General features: G+C 40.9%; 1 protein-coding gene across 6 annotated transcripts in view; it reads right to left on the bottom strand.

Annotated features, from left to right (window-relative positions):
• The window catches only part of LOC143148574 (uncharacterized), a 48899-nt gene that overhangs the window by 4193 nt on the left and 29130 nt on the right, over window positions 1-15576 (bottom strand). For 5 of the 6 annotated variants that reach the window (XM_076315022.1, XM_076315024.1, XM_076315023.1 and 2 more), the window contains exons 2-4: window positions 2271-2504; window positions 1940-2122; window positions 753-939 (exon numbers count right to left, since the gene is read on the bottom strand). In XM_076315022.1, the coding sequence (XP_076171137.1) occupies window positions 753-939; window positions 1940-2122; window positions 2271-2479 (579 nt within the window). In that variant the 5' untranslated portion in view covers window positions 2480-2504. Of the gene's footprint in view, window positions 1-752; window positions 940-1939; window positions 2123-2270; window positions 2517-15576 lie in introns of all 6 variants that reach the window. The other variant, XM_076315025.1, reaches the window with a different exon arrangement.

The raw sequence follows: 15576 nt of genomic DNA on the forward strand, positions 1-15576 counted from the left end.
TTGTACATACTTTTCTGTAATTGTGTATTGATGTTTTAAAAAGCACCTTGTATATGTCTACTACTCAAAACAATTATTCCATTTCCGTATAATCGAGAAGACTGATGTGAATAAAAATGGAACAGATTTTTTAAAAACTTTAAAGCTTTTAAAAAGTTTCATAGAAGACTTATTCCGTAGGTTGGAAGGATTCACCGAGGCAAGAAAAACGGAAAATTCGTAGTGAAAGTAACGCGAGGAAATTGCACAGAAATGAGAGAAACAGAAGGCGGCACATTTTTAAAAACCGTGATGACGAAAATGTTATCGAAGCGATGGCTACGAGGAAGACGTGAGAATAAAAAAAAAAATTGGAAGTCTCTCGATAAAGGAGGAAATTCGACGGGAAGTTACGAAACAGAAATTTCATCGGAAAGAAAATCGAAGAGTTGGCTCGAAGATTGGAAAAGCGGAGATCTTAATTTCGGTAGAATTAGAAGATACCGTGGAAAATGCTGAGAGAAATTTCGTTCGTGAAAAGTCGAGGTGTGTGAACGTGTTACAAAAGGGCATGGTTGGTACGTTGCTGAAATAAGATTAGAAAATTGTTGTATTATCGAGAACGAAACTGGTGGAATATTTTCTAAATCCGACATTTCATGGGCACGATTTAAATTGTTTACACGAACAGCTCTAAGTGGGACGGATTTGCGAAGCTATCGGCTCGCGAGGCTATTTCTGTCCTTTCGTCGCGAAAAAGCTCGGTTACTCACTTTGCGTGCCTTCGACGAAACATGATTCCGAAGTCGCGTCATCATGCGCAACCATTGGTCACGAGTCACTTCCGGAAACACGAGCGGCGGTTTCTTCACACCCTTCATCGCGAAGGGATAAAATCTCTCCACGCCCACGACCTTGTCCAGTGAAATTCCCTCGCAGAAAGGCATCAAAAAGCGTAGCCTGTCGAACGATTCAACGAGTATGCATTATTATCGTTGATCTCTCGCGTAGAACAATACGATATCTCTACGTGAAACTTCTCAACGAACTGTACTGTTCCTCCTTCGTCTTCGATACATCGGAATAACGATCGTACGAAATGAAAACGATTAAAATTCCGTGTAACAAGGTTAACTACGTTCGCTACCAGCTTCGATGCGCTCGATTTCTCACGAGCGACCAACGTCGCGTATCCGTGATAATTTCATCTTTCGTGTAAACAAACGATGCACGAGTCATGACCCAATCGCGTATACGTAGTTAAAAACGTGCCCATTAAATAAAGTTGCCACAAACGGTAACGTGACCTGCGACTGACAGTTTTCTAATTTAACGTCGGTAGCGAGCGCGTTAAATAGCGTTAAAAGCGGACAAATTATCCGAAAAACTCTGCTATTGAAGTTAATGGCGGTGCTCTTAATCCTAGATTTCGAAACGGAGAGAGAACGAGATATAGCTCGACGACTGGAAAATGATCCCTGCGGTGGGAGAACTCAATTTTTTTCTTTACTTTCGTACATACATTGAAAAAAAAATTATCAACTCGCGGACCTTTCTGAAGCAAAGTATAGAAAAGGATTATTTCATTCTACGTATTTTGTTTATTTATTACGTGGCCCGAGTCGATGTTAGGGACCAGAATCTTACAAAATCTTGGCCTCCAAGCTTGGACAGTTCTCGAGATATTAAAATTTCTAGGTGTCGCGCGCCACGCCCTCACTATGCTTGAGCCACGCCTCCGCTACACTCGGGCCACGCCTCCACTACGCTCGGGCCACGCCTCACTACGCTCGGGCTACACCCCCACTACGCTCGGCTCACGCGTCCACTACGCTCAGGCCACACCCCCCGGGGACGTTTTCAAATCGTCGAGCTATACGTTCTCCCGTATCCGATTCGGAATCGACTCTCGTTTCGTTCCTCGGGGGAAATAAATGAGATAAAGAAACAAAGCTCGCACCTATCGTGATGTATCGGTGGCAAACAACCTTCGAATGTGTAAACCACAACTTGTGTCATGGCGGAAGCGTCGAATTTCGTCCTTTGAATAGGTAATTCCGTAATTTTGTCACGCTGCAGATCCAAATCTTGCTTCTTGTGATCGCTCGACGAATCCGTGTCCTCCTCGTCCGACTCTAGCATCCTGCGAACCATAATTTTATAAACAACCACCGTGGACGCGTCTCTATAGGGTGACTATATCGAAACGTGTAAAAATTGTTTTAAAATTCGAATTAAATTATTTCTGTGATCGACTACGGCCATTAACGGTTAAGAACGAGACAACTGACCATTTGACGTCGCAGGTCGGCAGATTCTCGTCCACGAAGAGGCACTCGTACGTCGTCGCGGCCGATCGAGTCTTCGGGGTTAAAGTGTCGGCTAAACTGTTTCTCTTGAAGGAATTTTCTTTGCCACGCGGAAGAGATTGACTCGTCGGAAGCATCAGCACCAGCAGGAGCACAAAGGCAGCGGTAAAATTGTTCCTCATTGTTCCCATTGTCCGCGAAAGGCTCCCTCACCGTCTGCGGAAAGTTCTGCAACGTTGGTGATCATTCGCAATAATGTTACCGTTGGCCCCCGCGTTGGCCTACGCGGAGCCGATTATTTAGCAAATCGAAATCTTATTTACGAGCACCGTGTGGAAGCATTATTGATAAAAATAAAATAGAATATCGACGCTCTTTGAGAATCGGTCTCCCCAACCCTGGAACCTGACAGGAGTCAATACATGCATCCAGAGAGCACTGGGAAGCGGATTACCTGATCGAGGAACCCCGCAACACGTGAAACGTCCCAATTAAAGGGTAAACACCGTCACCTTTCCAATTTTTAAAAAATAAATTTTTTTTTGTTTTTAAATTATTTAAAAACACAGTAATAAAGTGTTGAGAAATTCGAGATATTGACGAAGATGTGACCAATGTTCACCCTTAAGAAGTGATGTCTGACAGAAGCATTTGTTTAGACATACAGGGTGTCTGTTTTATTTTCACCCGGTGGAGTATTTCACGAGTTATCGATAGTATCAAAATTCTCTTACGAATGTTGTTTAAACGGGTGAAAATATTATTTATACTGTATATAATATCATGCACCGTGTAATATTCGCTCCTATCGTATAAAACAATTTTTTTAAAAATATATTTTCGATACTTTGCACGGACATCCTGTATATTTTCATTTTTCGTTTCGTTCGATGACACGAGAAAAGAACAAGATTGGAAGAAGACGCACGATTACGTAGATTGAGAGAAAAGAAAATTTTTCTTTTCGTAAAACGAGGTTAAGAGACTCGGAACGTGCATGTTTGGAGGTACGTGTAGTACCCATGTCGAACCAAGTTTTTAAATTCGGATTTACATTCCACTCGCGATCTTTCGATATTTTCCCGATTACGAGGATAAAAAGACGGCTGAATCACGAGTGCACTCGATGAACGTTAGGTGAAAGGGGGCTCCATTGCGAAACGAAGGTCACTTCGTGGCTACGAGAGGAGCCCTTAAAAGGCACGGACCCTTCATGTCCTCGTTCAATATTTACTTCCGCGGTTTATCAAAGACGAGACGAGGAATTCGAATTTCCCCGAGGAAAAATAATGCGGCGAAACATCTTCCCCGAGTTCGAGATAATGCGCGATGATTGAGGTTAGGTATGGAAACAACACTTCGGGCGCGCTCTTTGCGAGCTTCATTTTCTCGTATCTGGTCCCGCGCGGTAAACGAACGTTTACTCGCAAAGAGTACGAAGAGGTAAAATAAATAAATAATAAATAATACTCTGGAGGTACACTCATTTTATCCGTTCTTTCGATAAATGATCGACCCAACGGTGTTTCACCGAGATAGGTTATGTTCGTTTCGACGAAGTGAGGAAATTTTTGCCAAACGAGGTTATGTACGTTTCAGAGAAGCACGGAAGTATGAATTATTAAATTGATTTGCAGGTAGAACGAATATTACGTTAACAGGTTTGAAATCGCTTTGAAACCGTTTTAAAATCGCGCACCTTGCCCTCCTCTATGCAGATTTTAAGAATACGAAATTTCCAAGAAACTGGGAAAATTAACGCGTTTAACGTTGACTCCGAGTTCAAAGTCAGCGTATCCTCGGTGAAATTTCTCGGGTCTTGTCACTTAATTTCCCGGCTCCTTAATTGTAGTGAAATTACACGGTACACTTTAATAATGAGGAGAGCAATAGAAGCGTTTCGAGTGGTGTTTTCCCGAGTAATAATTTAGTTTGTGAATAAGTTCCGTTGTTACCAAAGTAAATTTAAATTCTTGGAAGTTACACGGGAAGTACCGGAGGCATAAACAGAAATTAAAGTTTCAGATCCGGTTACCGACTGGAGATTTGTTTATCTCGTTGCTCGGCTACTCAACTGTAACACGCATTGTTAACAACGACGTCAAAAATAACGTTTCGATCGTGAGCAACGATAGAATCGATCGAAAGAAACGAAGTGAATGCAAAAATGAATCCTCGTTAAAAGAAAAATATCGAACAATAATTATTTTAAAATCGATAAAATTGTACCGTTAACGAAAGTTCCATTTTTTATTTTTGGGGGGGGATACGATTATCGATCGTTCCGAACGAAATTACTGTGAAACAAATTTTGCAAGTCTTCAATTATTACGAGAGTAATTGATTGGTGAAAATAAACACGACAATAATAATAAATAACATTCACAATCTACAACCGTGTATCGCTGTTATCTTGTCTCTAACTTGTTTATTATTATTTTAAATACGGTATTATTTCCCTTTCTCTGTCGAATTCAACCTCGAGTAAATTATGGAAATTATCCGATCACATTTGCCTCGATCACCCCGGTTACATGTTAATCGCCGACTCGGTTACAAGATAATTGCGTTCGTCAACCGACGATCTTTTCCCTTGAAAAAAATATTCTTGAAAATTCCCTTTACTCCTAATTCGTGAGGGTCGAGTATCATACACTCTCAAGTAAATTATAAAAATTATCCCAGTATTTGTAAAAAAATTATTTCCCAATATTTCGATCCACTTTATCATTATTAATTCTTAACTCGTTCAATCGCAATGAAAAGTGCAAATCAATCTCTCGATTAACAATTACAAAACTAATCGATCACATTCGCCTCGATCACCCCGGTTACATGTTAATCGCCGACTCGGTTACAAGATAATTACGTTCGTCGACCTACGATCTTTTCTCCTGAGAAAAATATTCTTGAAAATTCCCTTTACTCCTGATTCGCGAGGGTCGAGTATCGTACACTCTCAAGTAAATTATAAAAATTATCCCAGTATTTGTAAAAAAATTATTTCCCAATATTTCGATCCACTTTATCATTATTAATTCTTAACTCGTTCAATCGCAATGAAAAGTGCAAATCAATCTCTCAATTAACAATTATAAAACTAATCGATCACATTCGCCTCGATCACCCCGGTTACATGTTAATCGCCGACTCGGTTACAAGATAATTGCGTTCGTCAACCGACGATCTTTTCCCTTGAGAAAAATATTCTTGAAAATTCCCTTTACTCCTGATTCGTGAGGGTCGAGTATCGTACACTCTCAAGTAAATTATAAAAATTATCCCAGTATTTGTAAAAAAATTATTTCCCAATATTTCGATCCACTTTATCATTATTAATTCTTAACTCGTCCAATCGCAATGAAAAGTGAAAATCAATCTCTCAATTAACAATTACAAAACTAATCGATCACATTCGCCTCGATCACCCCGGTTACATGTTAATCGCCGACTCGGTTACAAGATAATTACGTTCGTCGACCTACGATCTTTTCTCCTGAGAAAAATATTCTTGAAAATTCCCTTTACTCCTGATTCGCGAGGGTCGAGTATCGTACACTCTCAAGTAAATTATAAAAATTATCCCAGTATTTGTAAAAAAATTATTTTCCAATATTTCGATCCACTTTATCATTATTAATTCTTAACTCGTCCAATCGCAATGAAAAGTGAAAATCAATCTCTCAATTAACAATTACAAAACTAATCGATCACATTCGCCTCGATCACCCCGGTTACATGTTAATCGCCGACTCGGTTACAAGATAATTGTGTTCGTCGACCTATAATCTTTTCCCCGAGCGTTCGCCCCGACTTAAATAACCCTTACGGGTGTAGTCTCGGCGTCGTGGAAGTAAAAGAGAAAAATATTCTTGAAAATTCCCCTTTACCCCTGATTCGCGACACGGTCCGATTTCTAAGAAGGTCGTTAGTTCAACGAAAACGCGGTGATCGTCGTTACACGCGGAAGCGCGGGAGAAAACCCTCCAAAGAAAAACGGTGACGCGTTCGGGACTGATTTTAATTTCGTCCCGAAATTAAAAGGCGCGCTTTTCGCCTGGATCTTCGCTGCATGTAACGGCAACGACCCGGTAATCTTTTCGAGATCAAAGAACCTCGACGATCCGAAAGGACCTCGTTACGAGAAGATGGCAGGCTTGTGAAAATTCCCTCATAAATCGTAACGGCGGCACGGCTGCCGGGGCAGGTGACGAGCTCAGGGTCAAATGCGGATCGACAAATCCCTGGAGATCCTGGATGTCGAGCAACTTCCACGAGAAATATTTTTGAATGCCTTGGAACGTCGACTATTTTCAATGGCGGACGCGTTGGGGCCAGTTCCTCAGTCATCGCTCGCTGGGAAACGGGAATGGAAAAAAAAAAATTGCCCATCGACAAGATCCACGGACTGGAGTTTTGCGAATTCAACGACTTTCTCAATTACACGGAATAATTTGGTGAAACTACGAGAGAAAATACAAATCGCGCGCGTGATTTTCTATCTGGGTTTTTGTTTTTTGTTTGGATGGTATATTTAGAGAGAAAATTCGAACGATTCGATTCGAGTATTTATCTTATCTATGAATGGATAAACTTTGGTAAATGGAACTTATTTATCGATAGATAAACTTAGATAAGTAGAACTTGGTTGTCGGGTAGATAAACTTGAATAAATAGAACTTAGTTGTCGGTGGATAAACATAGATAAAGAGAATCTTTTTATCAATAGATAAATTTATAAAAATAGAATTTTGTTACCAATAGATAAATTTAGATAAATAGAATTTTGTTACCAATAAACATAGATAAATAGAATTTTGTTACCAATAGATAAACATAGATAAATAGAATTTTGTTACCAATAAACATAGATAAATAGAATTTTGTTACCAATAAACATAGATAAATAGAATTTTGTTACCAATAAACATAGATAAATACAATTTTGTTACCAATAAACATAGATAAATAGAATTTTGTTACCAATAAACATAGATAAATAGAATTTTGCTACCAATAAACATAGATAAATAGAATGTTGTTACCAATAAACATAGATAAATAGAATTTTGTTACCAATAAACATATATAAATAGAATTTTGTTACCAATACACTTATATAAATAGAATTTTGTTACCAATAGATAAACTTAAAAAAATAGAATTTTGTTAACAATAGATTAACCTAGAACAGAGTTTACTTAGCGGGAGGGTAAATATTGACAATTGGAACTCAATTATCAGTACATAAACTTAGATAATTGTAACCTATTCATCGCGGTAAATAAAGTCATATAAATAGAATCTATTTACCGGTAGATAAACACAGATAAATGTAACTTATTTATCCATAGATAAACCTCGAACCGTTCTCGACCTAAAAATAAACAAAACGCAAGGAGTCTAACCCCGCGATAACGTTGTTCGCGTAATTTTGCAATTTCACCGGACACAATATTTGATTCCGGAGAGCTTTGCCTAGGCACCGCGGTAAATTAAACACCGGCCTGGAGTCGCCTGTCGGGGGTGAAAAGTAGGGGGGGGGGGGGTGAATAATTCCGCGGAAGCGTCAAAGTTAATTTTCTCCATGGAAAAACGATCGCCCCGATCGAAAATTCGCCCGCGTTTACGGGTTACACGGCGATTATTTAACGTTCTGGCGGTCGTGATTAATAGAAATCGGCACCGTGCGAGCTACAGAAGCGGGAAATAAATTAGGGATCGTCGTCGATTAGTCTCGCCTGGCACGCCGGACGATTTTCAATCGGCAGCCGACTACCGCGCCCACGCGCATGCGCACGCGCCCAGGTCCACACGGTGGACCTTTAATTATTTATTATATAACTGCGCGGGGGAACGGGCCGCCCGGTTGCGTCGCCGATGCTTTATTAATTCCGGCAATTAAACTGCGAGCGGGCGGAGTGTTTAAATAAATGCGGGCTAGACGATACGCTAATGCAACGACACCGCTAATAGCGGGTTAACAATGATAATTCGCCCGTTATCGCGACCGAAGTGGTACAGCGCAGATAGATCGTAGGAAAATGGGTGGAAAACAAACCGTTCCAGCGACGCGCCGATGTCGGCCCCCTTGAAATGTTAACGCATCGCTCATTGATCGAACGGTAGATCTAACCGTTTCGCGATATATCAACCAACGATCGAACGAGTGGATCCACCGTTTACGAATAAATCTTGTTTACAAATAAACACCGCCTGTTTGTAGTACACAAGCGGAAAATCAAAGATAACATAGACCGGCGCCAAATCGGAATTAATTTTCGCGGAACGTCCAGTGATTCCCGCTTTCAAGCAACGATTTGCGCACTGGATTCCGGTAACTGAATCATCCACGGCAGTGTTCACGTTTGGTTGGCTTCATCTGGTTACTAATTGTTTCAGACGAGCGACGAGGTACGTGAAATATTATTTTATTTATTAACGGGGATTGATGTTTTCGTATTTTTCAATCGGACGAGAGCGAGAGCGTTATTAATGTTTCGGGGAGGTTCTCGCGATGAAAACGAGTACAAACACGACTATACTCGGACCACTTTTGGTTACGTGAGATTGGATATTTTTCAAAATTTAGTAAAATTTGGGGCAAGTGAAAATGATCGGAACGGGGCCGTGTTTGGGCTCGTTTTCATCGGGAAAAGATCGTCGATCTGTTGGTAAGAATCTCGTAAATGAAAGGTACAGGAATTTTTTTTTAATTGAAGAGAAATTTTGAATACCTACTGAACGAAATTCGATGGATTTTTAAAGTAGAGAACTAAATATATCCGAAGTTTGCTGAATGAAAGGAATGAGAATCTTATCGAATGTGAAATAAAACTGTTTCGAAGAATCTGAGTAAATGTGAACACTGTAACGTTCTAGTAGTGTATAAAATCTGCATCCACGATCACTTGACGTCTAATAAATACTCATGCTACAACTACGGTCATGGTAAAACGATACGAGATGTAATCAGACGAAGTAATATTATCTTGGAACACGATATGTCGTTCAATTACAAATAAAAAGTGTCGTCGACTGTCCGAATAGAAGTTTGGAAAGCCGTGTTTCTTAAATGTCACATTCAGTACCTTCGAATAGAATAATTACGATGGATAGAGCTATCCATAATCGCTACTGGCAATATAATCAGCCATAAAACCATAGACCGTAGCAAATGACAATTAATATTCAATTACGATCTATTAGCTATAAATTTACGTATCTGTTGCAATTACACGTTACTCTTCCACGTTATATGTACTTTGATCAACTGTAAGGATTTTTAAATTTCTCCCTGTAAGTCAAAGTCTGGCTGAAAAAATTAATCCCCATGAATACATTCCTTTGTACACTTTGCAAACACTATACATTCCGACTTCCATGTTATATATAGTATTATTAGATGTTTATCAAGGATCAAGTCAATGCAAGGATAAAAAAAAAGTTGACTACAAAAGATATTTCCCATGAATACATTCCTTTATGCACTTTATGGCGCGATATAGTCCATCTTCGACTTTACTGTTCAACTTTGATCAAGAATCAGATCAATGTAAAGATTTTCAAATTTTTCTCTGACTGAAAAAATTAATTCCCATGAATACATTTCTTTATGCATTTTATGACGCGATATAGTCCATCTTCAAGTTTTCTGTTCAACTATAGTCAAGAATCAGATCAATGTAAAGATTTTCAAATTTTTCTCTGACTGAAAAAATTAATTCCCATGAATACATTTCTTTATGCACTCTATGGCGCGATATAGTACATTTTCGACTTTACTGTTCAACTTTGATCAAGAACCAAATCAATGTAAAAATTTTCAAATTTTTCTCCGGCTGAAAAAATGAATTCCCATGAATACATCTCTTCATACATTTCGTGACGCGATACGGTCTCGAGGAGATCCACCAAATATCGACGATTCGTTCAAATCTGCGACTTCCATATTTTACACACGAATCCTCTATTCCGTCGACGTCAAGAAATGCACTCCGATTTATGGTTGGAGAACGACACACGCGCGATTTATTTATCGAACGTTCCGCGCAGACACGAAGAAACCCGCTGACCGACATCGATGCGAACGAACAGCTCGATACGAAAATAATTTACACGTGAGGAGAGAAAGGCCGACACGTGACCGAGTACACAGTGTCGTTACCGTGTTGCTGGCCGGTTGCAGATGACATAATGATACTGTTTACCAGCCAATCGAGCGGAACAATCCTTGTTTCCGATTGCGCGAACCGATTGAGAGAGGCACGGACCACTTGTGCGCCCTCCTCTTTGCTCGAAACGTACTTATACTTCGAAGTTCACAATCATCGGGGAAAACGTTCAACGTAACCCGCTTTGAAGTTTCGAACGACCGTGCAGCTGAATAGAGTCCGTAACGAACTGATTGTAATTTCATGCGAATTTCATCCAACTTCGAAGCAATCGAAGGTCATCGAACGAAATAGTTACGAAAGTTCTACCAAAGTATAAATTATACCAAATATACAATTAAAAATATAAAAATTCTTATTTCACGTCTAACATGAAACTTGGTTATTATTGCTCCATCTCACTCGCGCCTGTTCATATTCCCCGTCGAACGGTACGCGTGAAATTCTACTTCGCTACCTACCCCGCTTTCAAGATCTCGATTGTATCGCACGAAAACGGGAATTTTCGGCTTCTCAGTTTTCTCATCGTGGATGCTTTTATAGTTCACACACGATATGTTCAGCTACAGAGATTGTTCTCTACTCTGAATTATCTCAAGTCGAAGCAAAAGCATTACTTTAAAAAGTAACGTTACTTCAAAGTAACGGTTCTCGCACTAACATTGAAACTCATCGATGATCTTTTCCAAGTACTCGTTAATATAGTACACGTTGCATACAACATTTTAGGGACTTCAAACCGAACCGTTGCATCGCCAAAACTTAAATCCGACTAGATTTTGCACTTTCTTTCCGATGCAATGGCTCCTCTTTATTTATAAATCTTTCGAGTTGAAATTCACCCGGAAGAGATGAACAATTGACTTTCCGGCAACGGTGGCCAATTTTCGTACGATTATCGTCCGAAATTTCCTCGAATCGCGTATAGAGTCCTTTTTAGAATCAGCAACGTCGCAATCGAGGCGACGTCGTCGTCGCCAGAGGCAAAAATCGGTAGCGACTCGCAAGAACGACCTGCCGTCCTATCTGACGGGGATATTCCTCGAATAACAAGCGCGTGTTTACCCGCGAGCCGCGCGACGAACTCGAGGAGGAAGCGTCGCAACGACGATAAAACGAAGACTCGTATTAATAGGCCTGCATTATTTAGATACAAACGGTCTCGGGCGCTATCGAAGCGCTCGCTGAAACGCGAATTGGAATCGCCTTAATTGCCGCGTTCTGGATCGTGAGTTCAGAATAGTAAGTTCAGAGCCGCGACGACAGGAGTGCACTGACTTTGAATCAATAAAGAGTAACTCGGTTCACGATCGAATTCAATTACCGACTGACTCGTCGGTATGGGATTCGATGAACAGAGAAACACGCACCAAAATTGCGGAATAGACAAAGAATTGAAATTTTACCGATTACATCCTTGAAGACTGAAAGATAATTTGTTGCAAGCTTGCGAACGAGAATTATGCGACGATTTTGTCAAAAAATTTATCGAAACTCGGCAGTACTGACAGAAGCTCGAGAAATCCGTCCCGAGTAGGCGGGCCCCTTTCGAGGTCGAACGCTATTGGCCGGAATATTCGACCACGCCTTTCTAACGTCCTTGACCGAACGAGAACTACAAACAATAGTGCTCGTTGGAGGAGCTAAGTGGAAATTGTCTTATGATTATTTTTGAAAATTTGTCGATAAATAATTAATCGGTATTTTTCAATCACGAAGGACGCTTTTATTTTATTTTTGGGCGGAACCTCAACAATACTAATAGGAGCTTGGAAGATCCGTCTTGAATAGGCGGGCTCCTCTCATCGAACGCTATTGGCCGGAATATTCGACCACGCCTTTCTAACGTCCTTGACCGAACGAAAACTATAAACAGTGGCACCCGTTGGCGGAGCTAGGCGGTAATTGATTGCCCCGCGATTACTTTCGTAATTGATGAAAGATTAACCGATAATTTTTAATCAAGGATGATTAATTAACTTTTACTAACTTTTTGCAGCTTCTTTATTATCAACTCGTTAATCCGATCGTAGCCAACGGTGTAATCATTGAATGATTAATGATCAGTGGGTTAATTGCATCTGATGATTACACTCGCTCTGATTATTTCTGTTATTCCTCGATCATAATCGTTACCACCACTGATTACAATGGTAATTGTGTTAGAATCTCGGGAGGATTCATTGGTTGGCATTCAAGGGGTGAAAACTACCCTCGAAACCCGGAAGCGCGAACCGAACCCGTGTCGATTGAAAATCTCAAAAACCGAAGCAAATATAAAAAAAAAATATTAAACATCTCACCCAAAACTACCCTTTCCACCGTACACGTTCCGGGACAAGACTCCCCGTTCGATTTTTTCGACCATTAAATTCTCTTTTTCGTGCTCGGGACCCGGGACGCCGCCAAACGAGGGTTGAAAGGAATTAACGAAGAATGCTCCCGATATGAAACTTCTCCGGAGCGTTCCCCAAAAACAACCCCCTAAATTCCACTTATACGCTCTATCGACCGAGAACGCCCGAAAGAACGACGAGGATACAGACACCGGGGAGTCCCCACCACTCCCCCGCCCCACCTCCGACCAAAGACGTTTCCCATCAAGCGACTCATCAAAGCGTGTCAACATTCCCGGTCGCTTTATCCCGGCCCGAATCTCGTGGCGGTGAACAGCGCGGGAACAATATTACGGTATTCAGCGTCGCCGCAAGGACGCCTTCTCCTTAAATCAGGTCCTTCGAATCCCGTCAGCTGTTCAGCGTGCCAGGCACCTCCCACCCGTCCCCCACCACCTCTCCCTACTCACGAGCGGTGAATCGTCGTCGTTTAATCGTCTCGGGTGCCTCCGTATCGTCGGTATGTCAAGTCCCCCTGTGTAGAGAACCACCAGCCCGAGTTGAAGAGCGGTTACACGCGAGGAGGATTTCACGCGGCACGCTCGCGTTCGCGCGCGCGCGCGTGTCTGGTATAGCACACTGACAGATTGCGCCACGTCACCTTACATCATTTGCCACCGTGTTCCCCGTAATAATGGCATTATTAACGACGACTATATCGGCGCACCGGTAGCCTACGTCGAACGGATCGATTATTGTAATTGCGTTAATAATACCGGCCACCACTTATTGGCAGTTCCGACAACGTGGCCCCGGGAACCAGTCGCGAACGGAATCTCGACGATCTCGAACGGGGGATTATTCATCGGCCCTAATTGATAGTTTTCGGTTAACAGGAACTGCTGATTAATGGACCTTCACGTAGCGGGGCGAGCGTAACCGCGTACTTCTTATTTGAGGTTTTCTCGGCTTCGAAGCTAGTAGTTCGGCGGTTCGGGACTTGAAAGCGGGCTGGCGGACACCGATGAAAGATTACGATGAAAAATGAGCAGAGTTTTTTCGAATCTGCGTAACGAATATAATGTACAGGTTTTCACGATCTTGTTGCTCCTTGGTTTAATTCAATTTTCATTTATAGAAATTTATTGAAGATTCAAGATTGAAGATTAATGCTCGAGTGAAGAATTTTTCTGTTTGTTACTTTTGTGCAAAAGTAGGTCATAAGTGACTTACAAATGACTTTTACCTGATATTTGGTGACAGATTGAAAATAAAAATTTCGAATCGGATTTTTATTTTTGAAAATCTATAACTGCAAAAATTAAAATACAGTTAGTATTGTTACTAACGAATTATTAGCTTATAAGAGATTCTTTCGAATATCGAAGTGCTTGTATTTTTTAATGAATTTTTACGTCTTGCCACGAAACAGGTACTACGATTTTTTTCAATTTACGAATTGTTAAATAACGACGCGAGCAACCGCGAACGAAGATATCCTAACAATGGACAAGAACGTATCGAAGAAACGAGTTGACATCAATGGTGGTTAGAATGCAATCAGGGCGACGCGGCGTCGTTAATAAACAATCCAGTAATAGCAACAAGATCAGTAGTGAGAGCAGTAGTGACAATAACGATCGCGAGTAGTACTAGGGTCACGGGAGTGCGATCAGAACGCGGACAAGACGACCAGCTCGAGAAAAGAGAAAGAGAGGACGGGTTATCGGCACGACATACTATTTATATGCACGCCCACGGACCATTAAAAATACGTCGCGACGCGATGCAATTATATCGGACGGTGCCATTCGTGTATAAACAAATAGCGACCGCGAAGCGGGCAACCGGCTACGAGAAACGGAGCGTGTAATAAAATACAGGTTAGATCTTTCTCCATCGGCCGAATTCGTACGAGAAAAGATACGATAAAATGGGAATTCGACGCCGTTGAGGTTATCTTCCACGTCCTGTGCGGAACACTACGAACATGTTTGTTATACGTGATCGTTGGACGCCTCTGGGCGTTCTCCGCACGTGACGATAGGTTGATAGGGTTCACGAAAGATACGGCCGATACTCGAATTGTACGAAGTAATTAAAATTAAATGTTATTCGTGGAATGTGTAAAACTTGGTATCTTCTTTAAATCGATTCGAACAATTGGGTATTGAATATTTGCGTAAAACGTTTGCAATCTTCGGTGAGAGTAAGTATTGTTAAACACAGAATTAAATAATTATTTAGGGAATAGTAGAGACTGTTAGGTTAACCAATCAAATTTTTTCTTTATATGGAATGTAATGTAAAAAGATTTGATGCTTTTTTTGCAATGCAGCTCCTTTTTTCTGAGAAAGGTATGACACTTTTTTTGAGGTTAACTTAAGTAACGATGTATTGCAAGGAATGTAGGGTACAATGGATGCCTGGAATCGACCATTAAGTTCTCTGTTGTTTTAAAGATTTGAAAAGAATTAGAACACTTTATCGAGCTACTCTATCAACAATAACGTATCAAAAAGGTATCTAACCACGTATCGAGACGCCGACAGAAATTCGATACCGGTTATTCCACCGTCGAATTAACATAACAAAAATACAGTTTCGATGGATACACGGTGAAAAACTTTTGCCACGTACTCGTTTCCGCGTAACCCCATTGAACAGAAGAAAGCCGTGCCCAATAATTGAAAGAAAATACCTAACCCAATGGACCTAACCTCCAAAGAAAACTTTCTCGCGTTCGCTTTTCGAGATTAACCCGCTTTATCCTCTTAA

The sequence above is a fragment of the Ptiloglossa arizonensis genome, chromosome 6 (assembly GCF_051014685.1).
Source record: "Ptiloglossa arizonensis isolate GNS036 chromosome 6, iyPtiAriz1_principal, whole genome shotgun sequence".
Lineage (NCBI taxonomy): Eukaryota > Metazoa > Arthropoda > Insecta > Hymenoptera > Colletidae > Ptiloglossa > Ptiloglossa arizonensis.